The sequence below is a fragment of the Mobula birostris genome, chromosome 1 (assembly GCF_030028105.1).
Source record: "Mobula birostris isolate sMobBir1 chromosome 1, sMobBir1.hap1, whole genome shotgun sequence".
NCBI classification, from domain to species: domain Eukaryota; kingdom Metazoa; phylum Chordata; class Chondrichthyes; order Myliobatiformes; family Myliobatidae; genus Mobula; species Mobula birostris.
In genome coordinates, this window is record NC_092370.1 from 178428720 (window position 1) to 178445504 (window position 16785).

Below are 16785 nucleotides of genomic sequence, written 5' to 3' on the forward strand. Positions count from 1 at the left end.
TCAGAGATTGTCTACCTGGCGTCAGTGGTCGCATAACCAGGACTTGTGATATGCACCGGCTACTCATACAATTATCCACCACCTGCTCCCATGACTTCATATGACCCTGATCGGGGGCCAGGCAGGTGCTACACCTTGACCTGCAGGCTAACAGAGGGAAGGAGTGTCTTACACCTCCTTTGGTAGAGACATGTTTCCACTCCATCACCCTGGTTATTAATTTATTTAAAATCCAAAGCAGAATTTTTGCAGGCAAACATCCTGACAGTAGGTCCAACTGACACTCTGGCCTCATCCAGGCACCAGAGGCAAAAAGTGGATTGACAGGGAAGTCCTATATCCAAAAGACAAAGATAACTGACTTTTCTCATAAATGGCACAGGAAATACCTACTGCCTGTGTTACACATGAACATAAAGGATGTTAGAGATCTCAGTTGTCTGTGCGTGTGTTTTCAGTAATTAAACACACAAGCACAAACAATTGACATCTCTAGTACCCTCAGTGTTATTAGTAATTTCAGTCATTGAAAATAAAAAGCAGAATAACTATAAAGGTAAACATAGTCTTTTTTTTAAATGGGTAACTGCTGGAAACACTTACCAAGTAAATCAGCATTTTTGGAAAATGTTTAAATGTTTCAGGTAGAAGACACTTGAACACTATATTTGGCTTGAAATATGATCTCTATTTCACTTGTTACAGATGCTGCCTGCAGTGGTAAGTGTTTGTGACATTTCTGTTTTATTTAAGACTCTCAGCTTCTGCAGTTTTTTTAATGTATTTTGCAAAACTACGTAGTTACTTTTGTTTCTGTAGTTTGAACTGGAGGGTCAAAAAGTGATTTATCTGTTGGTGCAAGTCATATCTCCTTGAATTTAGCTTGATTTGAAATCTCTTTAGTAAAACAAAAATGATGGTTTAATTCATATTGATTGTGAACCCAGAATGTAAAATGTATTTATTGAGATACAGCATGGAGTGGGCTCTTTAAGCCATGCCACCCAGCCATCCTTGATTTAACCCTAGCATCATCACGGGACGACTTACAATGACCAATTAACCTACCAATCGGTATCCCTTTGGTCTGTGTGAGAAAACCAGAGCACATGGACTAAACCCACACAGTTACGGGGAGAACATACAAACTCCTTACAGACAGCAGCCGGAAAGTCAGCATCTTCTTTTGGGGCCTTGGCTACTGACTGGGAAATGGAGACTATCACACCAGTAAATAGGGATGCTCTCTTGGGGTTATTGAAACAAATAATATTATCTGGTAAATGCTTACTGTTGATGATAGGCATTCTGACGTTCAATTCAAAAGTCTTTAGATGAAATTTGGGGTCCTTATCATATGACAGGCATAATTGATTCTTCATTGCATTTATCAAGGTACATTTTATTTTGTTTGTATTCCCTAACTTACTGTAGGAAAATCCATGCCATTAATTAGCAAGAGATTCTACAGCTGCTGGGGATCCAGAGTAACGCACACAAAATGCTGGAGGAACTCCAGCAGGTCAAGCAGCATCTTTGGAGAGGAATAAAGAGCTGACATTTCAGGCCACACTGGAAAGGAAGGGTAAAGAAGCCAGAATAAGAAGATAGGGAGAGGGGAAGGAGTACAAGCTAGAAAGTGATGGGTGAAGGGGAAATTAGGAGGGTGGATGAACTGTGAAGCTGAGAGTGGAAAAGGTAGAAGGTCAAGGCTGCGGGAGAAGGAATCTGATGGGAGAGGAGAGTGGACCATGGAAGAAAGGGAACAAAGAGGGAGGTGTTAGGCAGATGAGGAGAAGAGAAGGGATAAGAGGGGAGCTAGAATGGGGAATGGAATAAGAGAGGAATGGGGTGGGGAGAAATTACAGTCAGGTCGGAGGCTACCCAAACGGAATATGAGTTGGTGTTTTTCCTCCAACTCAGAGTGTCTTCATTGTGGCAATGGAGGAGGTAATGAACTGACCTGTTGGAACAGGAATGGGCAGTTGAATTAAAGTAATTCTTGTTGCCAATGGGGTGAAGATGTTCAACAAAACAGTCCCCCAGTCTACGTCAGGTCTCACAGATGTGAAGAAGACCACATTGGGAGCACCAGATACAGTAGATGCAGACTCTCAGGTGAAGTATTACCTCACCTGAAAGGACTGTTTTGGGTCCTGACTGGAGGTGAGGGAGGAGGTGAATGAGCAGGTGTGCTAAGTTTATTGAAGGTTTCTTATTCTATGGTATCCGTGTTATTTTACATGATCCCTCTGCAGAGGGCAGTATTTGCTTGATTTTTCTAATCATTTTTCTCTTGTTGAATTTTATTGTCTTAAGCCATTCTGAATAAAAACATCAAAATGTATATCTTAAATGTTTATATAATAGAAAATGCACATTTCAATTGAAATATTCTTCATATAAATCCAAATTTCCCTTTTTTTCTGTGCTTTTCTATGCTGAGGACAGTTGCCTGCAATTTGTCATGAAACTTGTAAAAAGTACTAAGAACAATTTTCTGATAGGCTGAAGTGTGAATTGCAGTATAAAGACAACAGTTTTAAGGAAGAAAGTGATTCCATATTGATGGCCCATGGGCCTATCATCTCTGAATGGCAATAGTCAATGCCAAATAATGGAATATAATGAGTAATAGAATTTGGAATGACTATGTGGCAAATTTTGTTTGTCACAACCTGTTTCTACTCAGGTGTTTATGGATCAACTACATTCCACCAATTTGCCTACAAGACTAGGTCTGGAAACATTGCATTTTGCAGGGATAGATCTCCCAGGTTTTTTGTTGCGCATTATCCCAGACCATTTGCTTCCTCTAGGTGTAATACGAAGGACTTTTTTTTTTGTAGACTATTTTATTCGCAGACCTAACCTCCTCGTGTCTCTAAACTGTTCTCCATGTCCATATAGGAAATAGGTGTGCTGGTGCCCTAAATATTCATCAGTGGCTCAGTCAGTAAAATTGGCCAGTTGCCATCCATCATTCCCTCATCATGCCCACAACAAATACACTCCCTTCCCTCCCAACAAAAAACATTAGCGTTGTAAACATGGTGTTGGCAAATTAAATGCAAGCTACTGTTGCAGTTTGATGAAGTCTTTGAATTCCAATGTTTTACCAATATGCCAATGACACTTTGTTCTTGTAAAAGAAAACTAACCACAATAGCTGTAGCACATGGTTGTGAAGTGAATTTCAAGCTTGCATGAACAGACATTACTTAAAATATAAACTAACTGATCCAAGTCCTTTCTGATTCAAATTTCTGAGAGCAGTGAAGGCCAACAACGTCTGATTTTGGAATTTCCAATAGGATTTGTCATTTCTGCCGTCACTTCAGGCAATAATCCGTTTTTTTTTTCTGTATGGACACAGTTTCTGTCAATATACCTGTAACAGGTAACCTTCTTCCCTACACCTCAAATAAATTTTCCTTTTGGATATTATCTGTTACTGACTGATCTGTAATTTATCATTATTTTGATAACAACAAATATGTGGGGCAGAAATACTATTGATTATTTAGGAATAGTTCTACAGAGTTCCCATTACTCTACGGAGAAAGCGGTTTGGTTTGTACTTTCTCTATTGCTGGGGAATGCCTTTAAAATAAGGATATTTTTGTAACCACTCTCCTATCAGGCAAAAGCAGAATCTGATGTTTAAAACTGACAAGCTTCCTTAAGTTTGTTAGAGCTGGAAGTGGTAGTGAGGACAAGCTCCCACTACCTATTAAATTATCTCAATGGCATGCGACTCAAATAACCTTTGATAACCAAGTCCAGATCCTGGCCTTCACGTATGGCTTAGCCGCTAATCCCAGTGGAACCGTTTCTACTGACAGGAGAAGGGGCAAAGGTGGGCTACTGGTGCCTTAAAACCAGTCACATTGGGCAGATGGGACTCGTTAGCTGTGGTTGCAGCTTATCTTGGAGAAGGAAAACTCTGATCATAAACCTCAACTGCCTTGCGGCCATGCCCACTCGTGGGGAAGACATCAAGAGTAAACGCCAAAGGAAAACTGGAGCTGTGGTCCCTAAAGTCATAGTCATAGTCATACTTTATTGTATGGGGAAGTTTTCTTTTACAAGAACAAAGTGTCATTGGCATATTGGTAAAACATTGGAATTCAAAGACTTCATCAAACTGCAACAGTAGCTTGCATTTAATTTGCCATACTTTATCCTGGGGGAAATTGGTTTTCGTTGTTGCACCATATATAATAAATAGTAATAGAGCCATAAATAGTTAAATAGTAGTATGTAAATTATGCCAGTAAATTATGAAGTAAGTCTAGGACCAGCCTATTGGCTCAGGGTGTCTGATCCTCCAAGGGAGGAGTTGCAAAGTTTGATGGCCACAGGCAGGAATGACTTCCTATGACGCTCAGTGTTGCATCTCGGTGGAAAGAGTCTCTGGCTGAATGTACTCCTGTGCCCAACCAGTACATTATGTAGTGGATGGGAGACATTATCCAAGATGGCATGCAACTTCGACTGCATCCTCTTTTCAGACACCACCATCAGAGAGTCCAGTTCCATCCCCACAACATCACTGGCCTTATGGATGAGTTTGTTGGTTCTGTTGGTGTCTGCTACCCTCAGCCTGCTGCCCCAGCACACAACAGCAAACATGATAGCATTGGCCACCACAGACTCGTAGAACATCCTCAGCATCGTCCGGCAGATGTTAAAGGACCTCAGTCTCCTCAGGAAATAGAGAAGGCTCTGACCCTTCTTGTAGACAGCCTCTGTGTTCTTTGACCAGTCCAGTTTATTGTCAGTTCGTATCCCCAGGTATTTGTAATCCTCCACCATGTCCACACTGACCCACTGGATGGAAACAGGGGTCACCGGTACCTTAGCTCTCCTCAGATCTACCACCAGCTCCTTAGTCTTTTTCACATTAAGCTGCAGATAATTCTGCTCACACGATGTGACAAAGTTTCCTACCGTAGCCCTGCACTCAGCCTCATCTCCCTTGCCGATGCATCCAACTATGGCAGAGTCATCCGAAAACTTCTGAAGATGACAAGACTCCGTGCAGTAGTTGAAGTCCGAAGTGTAAATGGTGAAGAGAAAGGGAGACATGACAGTCCCCTGTGGAGCCCCAGTGCTGCTGATCACTCTGTCGGGCACACAGTGTTGCAAGCACACGTACTGTGGTCTGCCAGTCAGGTAATCAAGAATCCATGATACCAGGGAAGCATCCACCTGCATCGCTGTCAGCTTCTCCCCCAGCAGAGCAGGGCGGATGGTGTTGAACACACTGGAGAAGTCAAAAAGCATGACCCTCACAGTGCTCGCTGGCTTGTCAAGGTGGGCGTAGGCAGTCCTACGTTGAGTTCAATGCTGAATGGCAACTCCTGCGACACTGCTGGTGCCAAGCTGTATCAGTCTCAGCTGCTTGTTTGCGTTCATCAGAAGTGTGGAGAGGGGGAGCTTGCTATATGGACAACAACTTGCTCTCCATATTATACTGCACTGGCTTGCATATCTAGACAGCTATGACGTAACATCCCTGGTCAACCCAGACCAAGGAAGGCCTCATTATCATCATCTCATCATTAAATTCTTTTTACTTAAATCTTGAGCACCTCCAGGAGAAAAAAACAGTGAACTAGACATTGATGAAATACTTTGTGTGTTTTAGCCCACTGAAGATATAATGGAGATGTTATTTGAAACATGGGATGAAATTTTATTTGGCTTCTATATGAGAATTATGGAAATGCTCATATATGGATTAAACTATTAGTGATTTGTTTTTGGACAGCAAAGCTCTTTCTTTTGTTGATTTATTTTATTGTGTATAAACATTCAAGTAAGTTACATTCATTGGCTAACATCCTGCAACAATTCAATTAGATCAATTTCATCTGCTGCTAGATTCATGACTCAGTTAACAATGCCTCTTTTGGTATGAAACTTATAAAAATGTAGTAAATTGCTTGTTACAACTATAAAGCTGATAGATTCATAGCTTCCAGAGATGTATAGCAACACACACAAAATGCTGGAGGAACTCAGTGGGTCAGGCAGCATCGATGGTCCCAGTCCTGATGAAGTATCACAGCCCTAAATGGTGACGGTTTATTTCCCTCCTTTGATGCTGCTTAGACCTAGAGTTTCTCTAGCATTTTGTGTGTGTTGCTCCAGATTTCTGGCATCTGCAGTTTATCTGGTGCTTCCAGAGATATGTACTATTCTTTAAAATTGTCTTGACAGTATTTGCTCCCTTCACATATAGGATAAAAGTATTTGGATTTCCCTAAAAACATACTATTAATCAGAATATATTTTATGCTCTAATTGTTTGGGTTATCTTCGATGTGATTAAAATTACTCCTGATGTCTAACTCTTTTGCTAATAATGCTAAACAGCACAGTGCATTATCAGTTCCTATATTACTTTAAAATTGAATTGTGATCTCTGCAGCGGTACCTCTGCACCAGAGGTAGACTTCCTCTATTATCATCACCAGTTGCATTTATTTTTATTGATGATCAGGCCTGCAGATTCTTGGTCATGTCTCCATCTCTCCTTCAGGAGAGTGAGGGAAGGAGTGTGTGTGTGTAGATGGCAGATGGGGTATGAGGGGGAGGTGGGGCATTAGCTGAAACATCGACTGTACCTCTTCCTAGAGATGCTGCCTGGCCTGCTGCGTTCACCAGCAACTTTGATTTGTGTTGCTTGAATTTCCAGCATCTGCAGAATTCCTCATGTTTGAGAGGTCATTAGTCTTATTTTTGCATGAATGGAGGTGTGAACTGTTGTGGAGACGCATTGTAGGTAGCAGATAGGTGGTGTTGTATCCCACCCCCTCTGTTTAGGGATGAGTTTTCCAGTTTGACAAAGATGCCTTCTTTAACCCCTCTTTCAAACCGCTTGTCCTCTCTGTCCAAAATTTGCATATTGTTATTATCAAAGGAGTGTCCCTTGCCTTTTAGGTGTAGATACACAGCCGAGTCGACCTGAAGTATTAGCCCTCCTATGTTGGGCCATCCGTTTGTGAACTGGTCATTTTGTCTCAGAGCAATATTATATATGCTATCCAATTGCAATGCGAACTGCACAGATCTCTGAACAGAAGGAATGGCGAAACTTCTTCTAGAAAACACAGCAAGTCCAGTTGCCTTAATTTACTACTGCTTAATATGCAATGGCCTGGATGACTGAGAACCTTCACATGTTGATAGTTTACTTTCTGAGGAGGCTTCATTGACAATTAACAACATCTCTTATGGTTGATTGTAAATTGTAGTAATAAGATTTGTGAGAGTTTTATTCTCCTTCAAAATGTATCTGCATAGGCAAGATGATTTTGCCCCTGTATAAGGTAACAAATCTACTGGGAATTTTAACCAAAAGAGTTTGACTTCTCCAGGAATGATTTTTCCATGACATACTAAGGTTGCTAAGGGGCTGAATGCAGGCTATTTGAATGGTTGTTTATGCACTCAGTGGCCACTTTATTAGGTAGATTGTACACCTGCTCATTAATGCAAATACCTACACTCACAACACGCTGGAGGAACTCAGCAGGTCGGGCAGCATCCGTGGAAAAGATCGGTCGACGTTTCTGGCTGAAACCCTTTGTCAGGACTGTAGAAGGAAGGGTCAGAGGCCCTGTAAAGAAGGTGGGGGGAGGGTGAGAAGGAGAAGGCTAGTAGGTTCCAGGTGAAAAACCAGTAAGGGGAAAGATAAAGGGGTAGGGGAAGGGAGGCAGGGAGGTGATAGGCAGGAAAGGTGAAGAAGGAATAGGGGAAAACACCTTGGGTAGTAGAAGGAGGTGGAACCATGAGGGAGGTGATAGGCAGCTGGAGGAGGGGCAGAGTGACATAGGGATAGGCGAAGGGAGGGGGAGGGAATTACCAGAAGTTGGAGAATTCTATGTTCATACCAAGGGGCTGGAGACTACCTAGACGGTATATGAGGTGTTGCTCCTCCAACCTGAATTTAGCCTAATCATACCAGCCTTCTCCTTTCCACCCTCCCCCCACCTTCTTTATAGGGCCTCTGCCCCTTCCCCCTACAGTCCTGATGAAGGGTTCCGGCACGAAACGTCGACCGATCTTTTCCACAGATGCTGCCCGACCTGCTGAGTTCCTCCAGCGTGTTGTGAGTGTTGCTTTGACCCCAGCATCTGCAGATTATTTTGTGAATGCAAATACCTAATCAGCCAATCATGTGGAGGCAACTCAATGCATAAAAGCATGCAGACATGGTCAAGAGGTTCAGTTGTTGTTCGGACCAAACATCAAAATGAGGAAGAAATGTGATCTGAGTGACTTTGATTGTGGAATGATTGTTGATGCCATACTGGCTGATCTCCTGGGATTTTCACACATAACAGTTTTAGTGTTTACAGAGAATGGTGAGAAAAAACAAAAGAAAAATCCAATGAGCGGCAGTTCTGTGGGCAAAAACACCTGGTTAAAGAGAGAGATCAGAGACAATGGCCAGGCTGGTTCAAGCTGACCGAAAGGCAACAGTAAATCAAGTAACCACGTATTGTTTATTGAAGAAGGCTCAAACTATTTATGATATCTATATATCACAATTGATATGTATACATCTGCTAGTCAATTAAAATCAGGAATCGCAACAGCCTAGTGGTTGTGATTATGGGAATAGCATTTCTTAGTTCACAGTGAATCATAATAAATTGTTCGATGCATCTGTTATGTTATTGATAATTACCCTGGATTATTGAAAATACTCAACCAGTTCCCTTATCCTTCAGGAAAGGGTGCTCACCATCTCATCCCAATCTTGTTTGTGCAGTTTTATACCATGACTGCCTGTAAATGTGTTCAGGACAACCAGGTTTGCACAGTCACTACTGCTTTGCCAATGTTACCAACATTTCACAAGCATGTTCAAAACAAAAAAGGTTCCTAGTTTACAGCAGATTACATTAAATATTTTATTAATTTTTTACAAGAAGCGCATTTTTAATGGAGTTATGTACTGCCTTTCCAGAAAATGGATCATTTGCTGAGAGGATTTCAGAAAACTGCAGACCAAAATCTTTGGGCCTTAAACTATTTCTTATGGATGGAGAAGAAATCTATGCCAATTCTCAGTCATTTAAATATATGGAGTTTAAGGTAAGTCAAGACGTTAAGTTATTGACGCTTAAATTTTAGATGATGGAATTCTGGGGTTTCATAAAGCAGGAACATTGCTCAATTCTTTGAATAAGAAAAGTGTTGCATTTGTATAAAAAATGTAAGCCATTTGCACAGTCATTATCTCAGTCTTATTTTGCTTGTATCTGTAAAGTCAGTGTTGGATGTGTTCTTTCTATTTTCCAGCCTTTAGAACCATGTGTTTTTCATTCTCAGGTTCGGAAATGTAAGAACAAACCATATATTTTAAATTTACAAGCTGCAAAAGCTTGACTAGATCTTGAATATGATACCTTTGGCTTCCGTAACTGATATTTTTCATTGCTGTAAATTAAAATAATTAAGTATCTCTAATTGCTTATGTTAAATTGATGTTTTTACTTTTTTGAAAGTACTGTTGTATTTGTCACTGACAATTGCTGATGATTAGATTTCAAAATATTTTTTTAAAACTCACTTTTTGATCAGTGGCATGAACAGGAAATTAAATCCAACCATTTTTGGGGAACTAGAGGGTACAATTTGACAACCATATGGAACGTCTTTTAATACCAATATGGTTGCAAAGTGGTTTAGAAGACCTGGAAAGCATTACGAGACAGCTGGAGACATACAGTGTCTATAAAAACTACTCATCCCCCTTGGAAGTTTTCTTGTTTCATTGATTTACAATATTGAATCATAATGGATTTAATTTGTCTTTTTTTGATACTGATCAACAGAAAAAGGCCGGTCCGTGTCAAAGTGAAAACAGATCTCTACAAAGTGATCTAAATTAAATACAAATATACAACAAATTAATTGATTGAATAAGTATTCACCCACTTTTTTAGTAAATGCACCTTTGGCAGCAATTACAGCCTTGAGTCTGTGTGGATAGGTCTCTATCAGCTTTGCACATCTGGACACTGCAATTTCTCCCCATCCAACAATTGAGCAGAGTCAATTGTTGGAGACTTCCTGCAGCCCCAGAGTCAACTCCAACAACCAGCGTGGAGGAGGCCCAAGAAAATGAGTTTGCTTCATAGCCACAAACCTCAGCTGCCAAGCAGACTCCCCCCGCCCCCTTTTGAGGAAAGATGTTTTATTCCACGAGATTAAGAAATCCTCCACGATCTAGTGATTCTTGAAAGGTCATTATTAATGCCTCCACAATCTCTTCAGCCACCTCTTTGTACCCTGGGATCTAGTCCATCTGGTCCAGGTGACTTATTTACATTCAGACCTTTCAGCTTTGCAAGCACCTTCTGCTTAGTTACAGCAACTACATTCAGCTCTGCCCCTGACACTCTCAAATTGCTGGCATACTGCTGGTGTCTTCCACAGTGGAAAAATGAAGCAAAATACTTAGTCATTCGCCATTTCTTTGTTCCCCGCCCCCCATTTCTACCTCTCCAGTGTCATCTTCCAGCAGTCCAATATCTTACCTCTCTTTTACTCTTTATATATAGTGCCTGTAAAAAGTACCACAGGCACTATATATAAAGAGTTTTCATGTTTTATTGTTTTACAACATTGAATCACAATGGATTAAAATTTTTTTTTGACACAATCAACAGAAAAAGAGACTCTTTCATGTTAAAGTGAAAACAGATCTCTAATATAAAACACAAAATAATTGATTGCATAAGTCCTCACTCCCTTCAAATGAGTATTTAGTAGATGCATATTTGGCAGCAATTACAGCCTTGAGTCTGTGTGGATAGGCTTCTATCAGCTTTTTCCCCATTTTTCTTTACAAAATCGCTCAAGCTCTGTCAGATTGCATGGGGATCATGAATGAACAGCCCTTTTCAAATCCAGCCACAAATTCTCAATTGCATTATGGTCTGGACTTTGACTTGGCCACTCCAGGACATTAACTTCGTTGTTTTTAGCTTTAACTTAATGCTTGGGATCATTGTCTTTCTGGAAAACAAATCTTCTCCCAAGTCGCAGTTCTCCTGCGGACTGTATTAGGTTTTCCTCCATGATTTCCCTATATTTTGCTGAATTCATTCTACCATCCACTTTCAAAAGTCTTCCAGGGCCTACTGCAGTGAAGCATCCCCACAGCATGATGCAGCCACCACCATGCTTCACAGTAGGGATGCTGTGTTTTTGATGATGTGCAGTGTTTGGCTTATGCCAAACACAGCGTTTAGTCTGATGGCCAGGAAGTTCAATTTTGGTTTCATCAGAGCATAGGAACTTCTTCCAGCTAACTTCAGAGTCTCCCTCATGCATTCTGGCAAACTCCAGCTAAGATTTCATTTGAGTTTTTTTTTCAACAGTGGCTTTCTCTTTGCCACTCTCCCATTAAGCTGAGACTGGTATAAAGTACCCAGCTAACAGTTGTTGTGTGCACAGTCACTCCCATCTCAGCCACTGAAGCTTGTAACTCCTCCAGAGTAGTGGCCTGCCCCTATGGTCCCCTTCTTGCAAGGTCACTCAGTTTTTGAGGACAGCCTGCTCTGGGCCAATTTATAGCCGAGCCATTTTTTTTCATTTCTTGATAATTGACTTAACAATACTCCAAGGGATATTCAGTGACTTGGAAACTTTCTTGTATCCATCTCTTGACTTGTGCTTTTCAATAAGCTTTTTGTGGATTTGCTTGGAGTGTTCTTTTGTCTTCATGGTGTCGTTTTTGCCAGGGCACTTTACTCACCAGCAGTTGGACCTTCCAGATACAGGTGCATTTTTACTATAATCTATTGAAACATCTTGACTGCACACGGTGATTACCATTTAATTAGTTACGTGAATTCTAAAACCAATTTGCTGCACCAGTGATGATTTGGTGTGTCATATTAAAGAGGGTGATACTTATGCAATCAATTATTTTGTGATTTATATTTGTAATTAATTTAAATCACTTTGTAGAGATTTGTTTTCACGTTGACACGGAAGAGTCTTTTTCTGTTGATCAGTGTCAAAAAAGCCAAATTAAATCCACTGTTGTAAAACAATAAAACATGAAAGCTTCTGGGCGGGAGGGAATGAATGCTTTTTATTCACACCAATCATGACCATTCAAAGGGGAATTAGACAAGTACTTAGGGAAAAATAAATCATTATGGAATCATAGAGTTGTGTTGATGGCAAGAGACCCTTTGACCTAATAAGCTTTGACTCCTTGACCATCATGCACCCAACTAAATTAATCCCATTTTCTTTTCCCCACATTCCATCAGCTCCCTTCATATTCCATCACTTATCTATACACTTGGGCCAGCTTACAGTGGCCAATTAAACTTCAATTCTGCAAAATTTGGCATATGAGAGGAAACCAGAGCACCCACATAGTGACCTTGTAGTCACAGGGAGAACATTAAGACCATACATAGAACATAAGGATTGAATCCAATTGATGGGGGCTATGGGGTAGTAGCTCTACTCGGGTAATGGGAACATGGTGAGAGCAGTAAGTCCACTTGCTTCGTGGTTGCTGAGAAGTACTCAGAAAAATGAGCTGTTTTGTTTGATGAATCTTTTTGCTGATTCACTACTACATGGTAGATCTGATCCAATAGTCAGCAATGGAGTTTGGACACTCTAAAACAAAGAACCGAGGATGTAGAACCAAAATGGCAGTGTTAAACATACAGAAATGAAAGATGGATTTTGTAATGATTGTCAGTTGATGTCCGATGGTTCAAAGACTGATTTGTTTTTTTACTCCTGTCTGTACTGAGTTTTCACTTGACTGTTGAATGAAGAAACTGATTGTAGTTGATCAGCTGTCTTATTAATTTTGTGCTTGTGTTCACGGTGATAATTCACCCCAGTTAATGTTTCAAATGCTGCAAAGATAACAGATTCATTATAAGTATCCAAAATTAACTGTCCAAATTCCTGGCAGAGCTGAGGAATTTAGCTCTTGAAACTCGTCAGATAGCTTTGTGGTCAGAGAATAAAATATCTATTGCATAATTTATGTATCTTATGGAACTTGGCATGCATGGCTGGACGTGAAAGTAGAAAATAATAGATTACAACATGTATTGTGACAGAATGGCCACGTTGGGTTTGTTAGGCAGGTGGGTGTTGCTTGTACAGAGGTTGAGAACATGGGTCATAACAGTTCCAAAGCTGGCATCTACATGATTCTGTGAGAATTGATTACCCATTTAGCAGAACATTGCTGCTATTTGTTTTGTTAGTATAGAATTGACTTTATTTCTTACTTCCTTCACATAAATGAGTAAAAATCTTTGTTATGTCTCCATCTAAATATGCAATATGCAATCTTAGTAATTTATAATAATTTATAATAAATAGAACAGTCAATGTAAGATAGAATACACTCAAATCAGTTTGAGTTAATCAGTCTGATGGCCTGGTGGAAGAAGCCGTCCTGAAGCCTATTGATCCTGTCTTTTATGTTGTGGTACTGCTTCCCAGATGGTAATAGCTGGAATAGATTGTGGTTGGGGTGACTTGGGTTCTCAATGATCCTACGGGCACTTCTTACACACCTGTCTTTGTAAATGTCCTGAATCATGGGAGGGTCACAACTGCAGATGCACTGGGCTGTCCACACCACTCTCTGCAGAGTCCTGTGATTAAGGGAGGTACAGGTCCCATACCAGGCAGTGATGCAGCCAGTGAGGGTGCTCTCAATTGTGCCCCTGTAGAAAGTTCTTGGGAATTGGGGGCCCATACCAAACTTCTTCAACCATGTATAGACCATGTGAGGTCCTCAGTGATGTGAATGCTGAGGCACTTGAAGTTGTTTACCCTCTCAACCCCAGATCCATAAGGGTTAGCCAATCTCCATTCCCCCTGTAATCCACAACCAGCTCCTTTGTTTTTTCGACATTGAGGGAGAGGTTGTTTTCTTGACACCACTGTCAGAGAGTTGATTTCTTTCTTGTAGGCCACCTCGTTATTGTTTGAGATAAAGCCAATCAATGTAAAGCCAATCGTTGACAAATTTAATAAGCAGATTAGAGCTGCGGGTGGCGATACAGTCATGGGTATACAGGGAGTAAAAGGGGGGGGACTTAGTACACAGCCCTGAGGGGCTCCTGTATTGAGAGTCAGAGAGGTGGAGGTGAGGGAGCCCACTCTTACCACCTGCCAGCAATCTGACAGGAAGTCTAAGATCCAGCTGCACAAGGCAGGGTGAAGGCTGAGGTCTCTGAGCTTCTTGTTGAGCCTGAGCCTGAATGCTGAACTGTAGTCAAAGAACAGCATTCTCACATAAGTGAACTTCTTCTCCAGATGTGTAAGGATGGTATATAGGGCAGTGGCTATTGCGTCGTCTGTCGATCGGTTGTGTTGGTAGGCGGTCTAGTTTGGGTGGTAGCAAGCTGCAGAGGTAATCCTTGAGCAGCCTCTCAAAGCGTTTGCTTATTATTGAGGTGAGTGCAACAGGATGCCAGTCATTCAGGCATGTTACCTTGGTCCTTTTTGGTACCGGGACAGTGATGGATAATTTGAAGCAGGGGGGCTCTCTACACTGGGAGAGGGAGAGATTAAAAACATCAGTAAGCCCACCTGCCAGCCCTTGCTCCCAGCCCATGTTAAAAGAATCCATGCACAGGCAACGTGCACTTCAGCAAATCAAATTTGGGACCTGGTACACTAGGATGCAGTAGGGAACAAACTGATCCTCTGGGTGATTTCAGAGTCAGGGTGGGGATAAAACAAACGTATATCTCTTATGGAGTACCTACAAGGAAGGAGTAAAAAAGGCACACTGCAACAGGATTGTCTTCCTGAGTAAATTTTTGGAGCAAGATCATCCCAAAATGAACATGTTTCATCTGAGGGACAAGAACACCACCAACTGGCTACAGTTCCAGTTCAAGCACTGGAACCAATTAGATTGTCTGAGCAATGCACCAGAAAGTGTTCCATATCACCCAGGCCCAAACTGGCTATTTCAAATTGGCAGTGCCAGTAGAATGATTGTGGTAAGATCAATCAACTTCAGAGTTCTCAAGGACAAACAAATATTAGCTCTTCTTGAATAAAGTCCACTGACAAACTGACTCTTGGCCAATGACAGTCAAAGAATACCCAGAACGTGACTGGCTGCATGAAATCCAAAAAAATTAACATCTGTGAAGGAACTCTTGGCTGCTGTATCAAGGTGTCGGTGTGAACAAGGAACTACTTAAGCGTAGATGGAATGCATTCCTGAAATGGAAGGTGAACCATGCTTCAAAGGAAAAGAAGTGGCTCTGCAGGCGCCTGAAGATAAGGGTCCAGCAGAAAACCTGCTACCTAAAGAACAACTGCTGATCAGAGAGAACAGAGGCTCCGCAACTCACTGGCAGTCTTGACATGTTTGGGTTCTTCAACACATTCCAAACATACAGTATATGATGAACTCTGTTAAGGAGGGGAGGCAGGCAAGCATCAACTGGGAATCTGTCTTTGACATAAGCACCACCACCACCCACCCTGATACTAAACCATATTGACTATTTAGCTTGGCTTTGATGTTATTGCCAATTGACAGGAAGTAGAACAGACCACATTCAATCAAGGTGAAAAACAACAACAGTCTTGGAAGCTGACTGTAGCCCTGCTGAAGTTCTAAAATTGGGCTGTTCAGTCATGAATTCGGTCTCATAGTGTATGTCTGGGGTGTGGACAATATTGCAGAGGATCTCAAGGAAAGGAGACAAGTGTGAAAGCTGTAAAGTTATCTGCAGCATGGAAAGTAAATACCAGTGCCCCCATCTCCTCAAAGGCTAAAGGGCTACTTACCAAATCACAGTGCAGATGCTGAATATCCAGATGCAAGTGGATATGATCTCCAAGGGAAAGGCAGGGAGCAACATCAGCCATTGCACATGATCATTTTTTGAGCTGGTACCATCTTTAACTCCATGTATAATGTTTGCCTCCACTATTCTCAAATTTGTCTACCCAGAAGAACACTTCTCCTTGTTATGTCTTCTTCATGGCAGTATGCAAGCCGTGATCGTAATTACACAGCCAATCTCCTTGAAGACTGGTGTCAGTAGAGGGATAAGTGAACCAACATCAGTGTCCTCTTCCAGGCTGTCAGCTGAAACATTGAGCCTCTCTTTGCAGTTAGTCATTCCATTGGGCAGACCAGGTATTCACAAGCCCAACCACCAGACTTCTGAAACAGGCACTGTATTCTATCCTGAGAAGCATTACCTAGTGGAAAAGATTCAGGGATGCATTTTAAACCATAGAACCATAGAAACTACAGCACAGAAACAGGCCTTTTGGCCCTTCTTGGCTGTGCTGAACCATTTTACTGCCTAGTCCCACTGACCTGCACCTGGACCATATCCTTCCATACACCTTTCATCCATGTACCTGTCCAATTTTTTCTTAAATGTTAAAAGTGAGCCCACATTTACCACTTCGTCTGGCAGCTCATTCCACACTCCCACCACTCTTTGTGTGAAGAAGCCCCCCCAATGTTGCCTTTAAATGTTTCCCCTCCACCCTTAACCCATGTCCTCTGGTTTTTTTCTCCCCTAGCCACATGGGAAAAAGCCTGCTTGCATTTACTCTATCTATGCCCATCATAATTTTATATACCTCTATCAAACCTCCCCTCATTCTTCTACGCTCCAGGGAATAAAGTCCTAACCTATTCAACCTTTCTCTGTAACTGAGTTTCTCAAGTCCCGGCAACATTCTCGTAAAGCTTCTCTGTACTCTTTCAACCTT

At 41.4% G+C, this 16785-nt stretch overlaps 1 protein-coding gene across 1 annotated transcript in view; it reads left to right on the forward strand.

Moving 5' to 3' along the window:
- fmn1 (formin 1) overlaps window positions 1-16785 on the forward strand; it is a 411005-nt gene that overhangs the window by 47211 nt on the left and 347009 nt on the right. The window contains exon 3 of the mRNA XM_072266825.1: window positions 8987-9114. Coding sequence (XP_072122926.1) covers window positions 8987-9114 — 128 coding nt within the window. The remainder of the gene's footprint in view (window positions 1-8986; window positions 9115-16785) is intronic.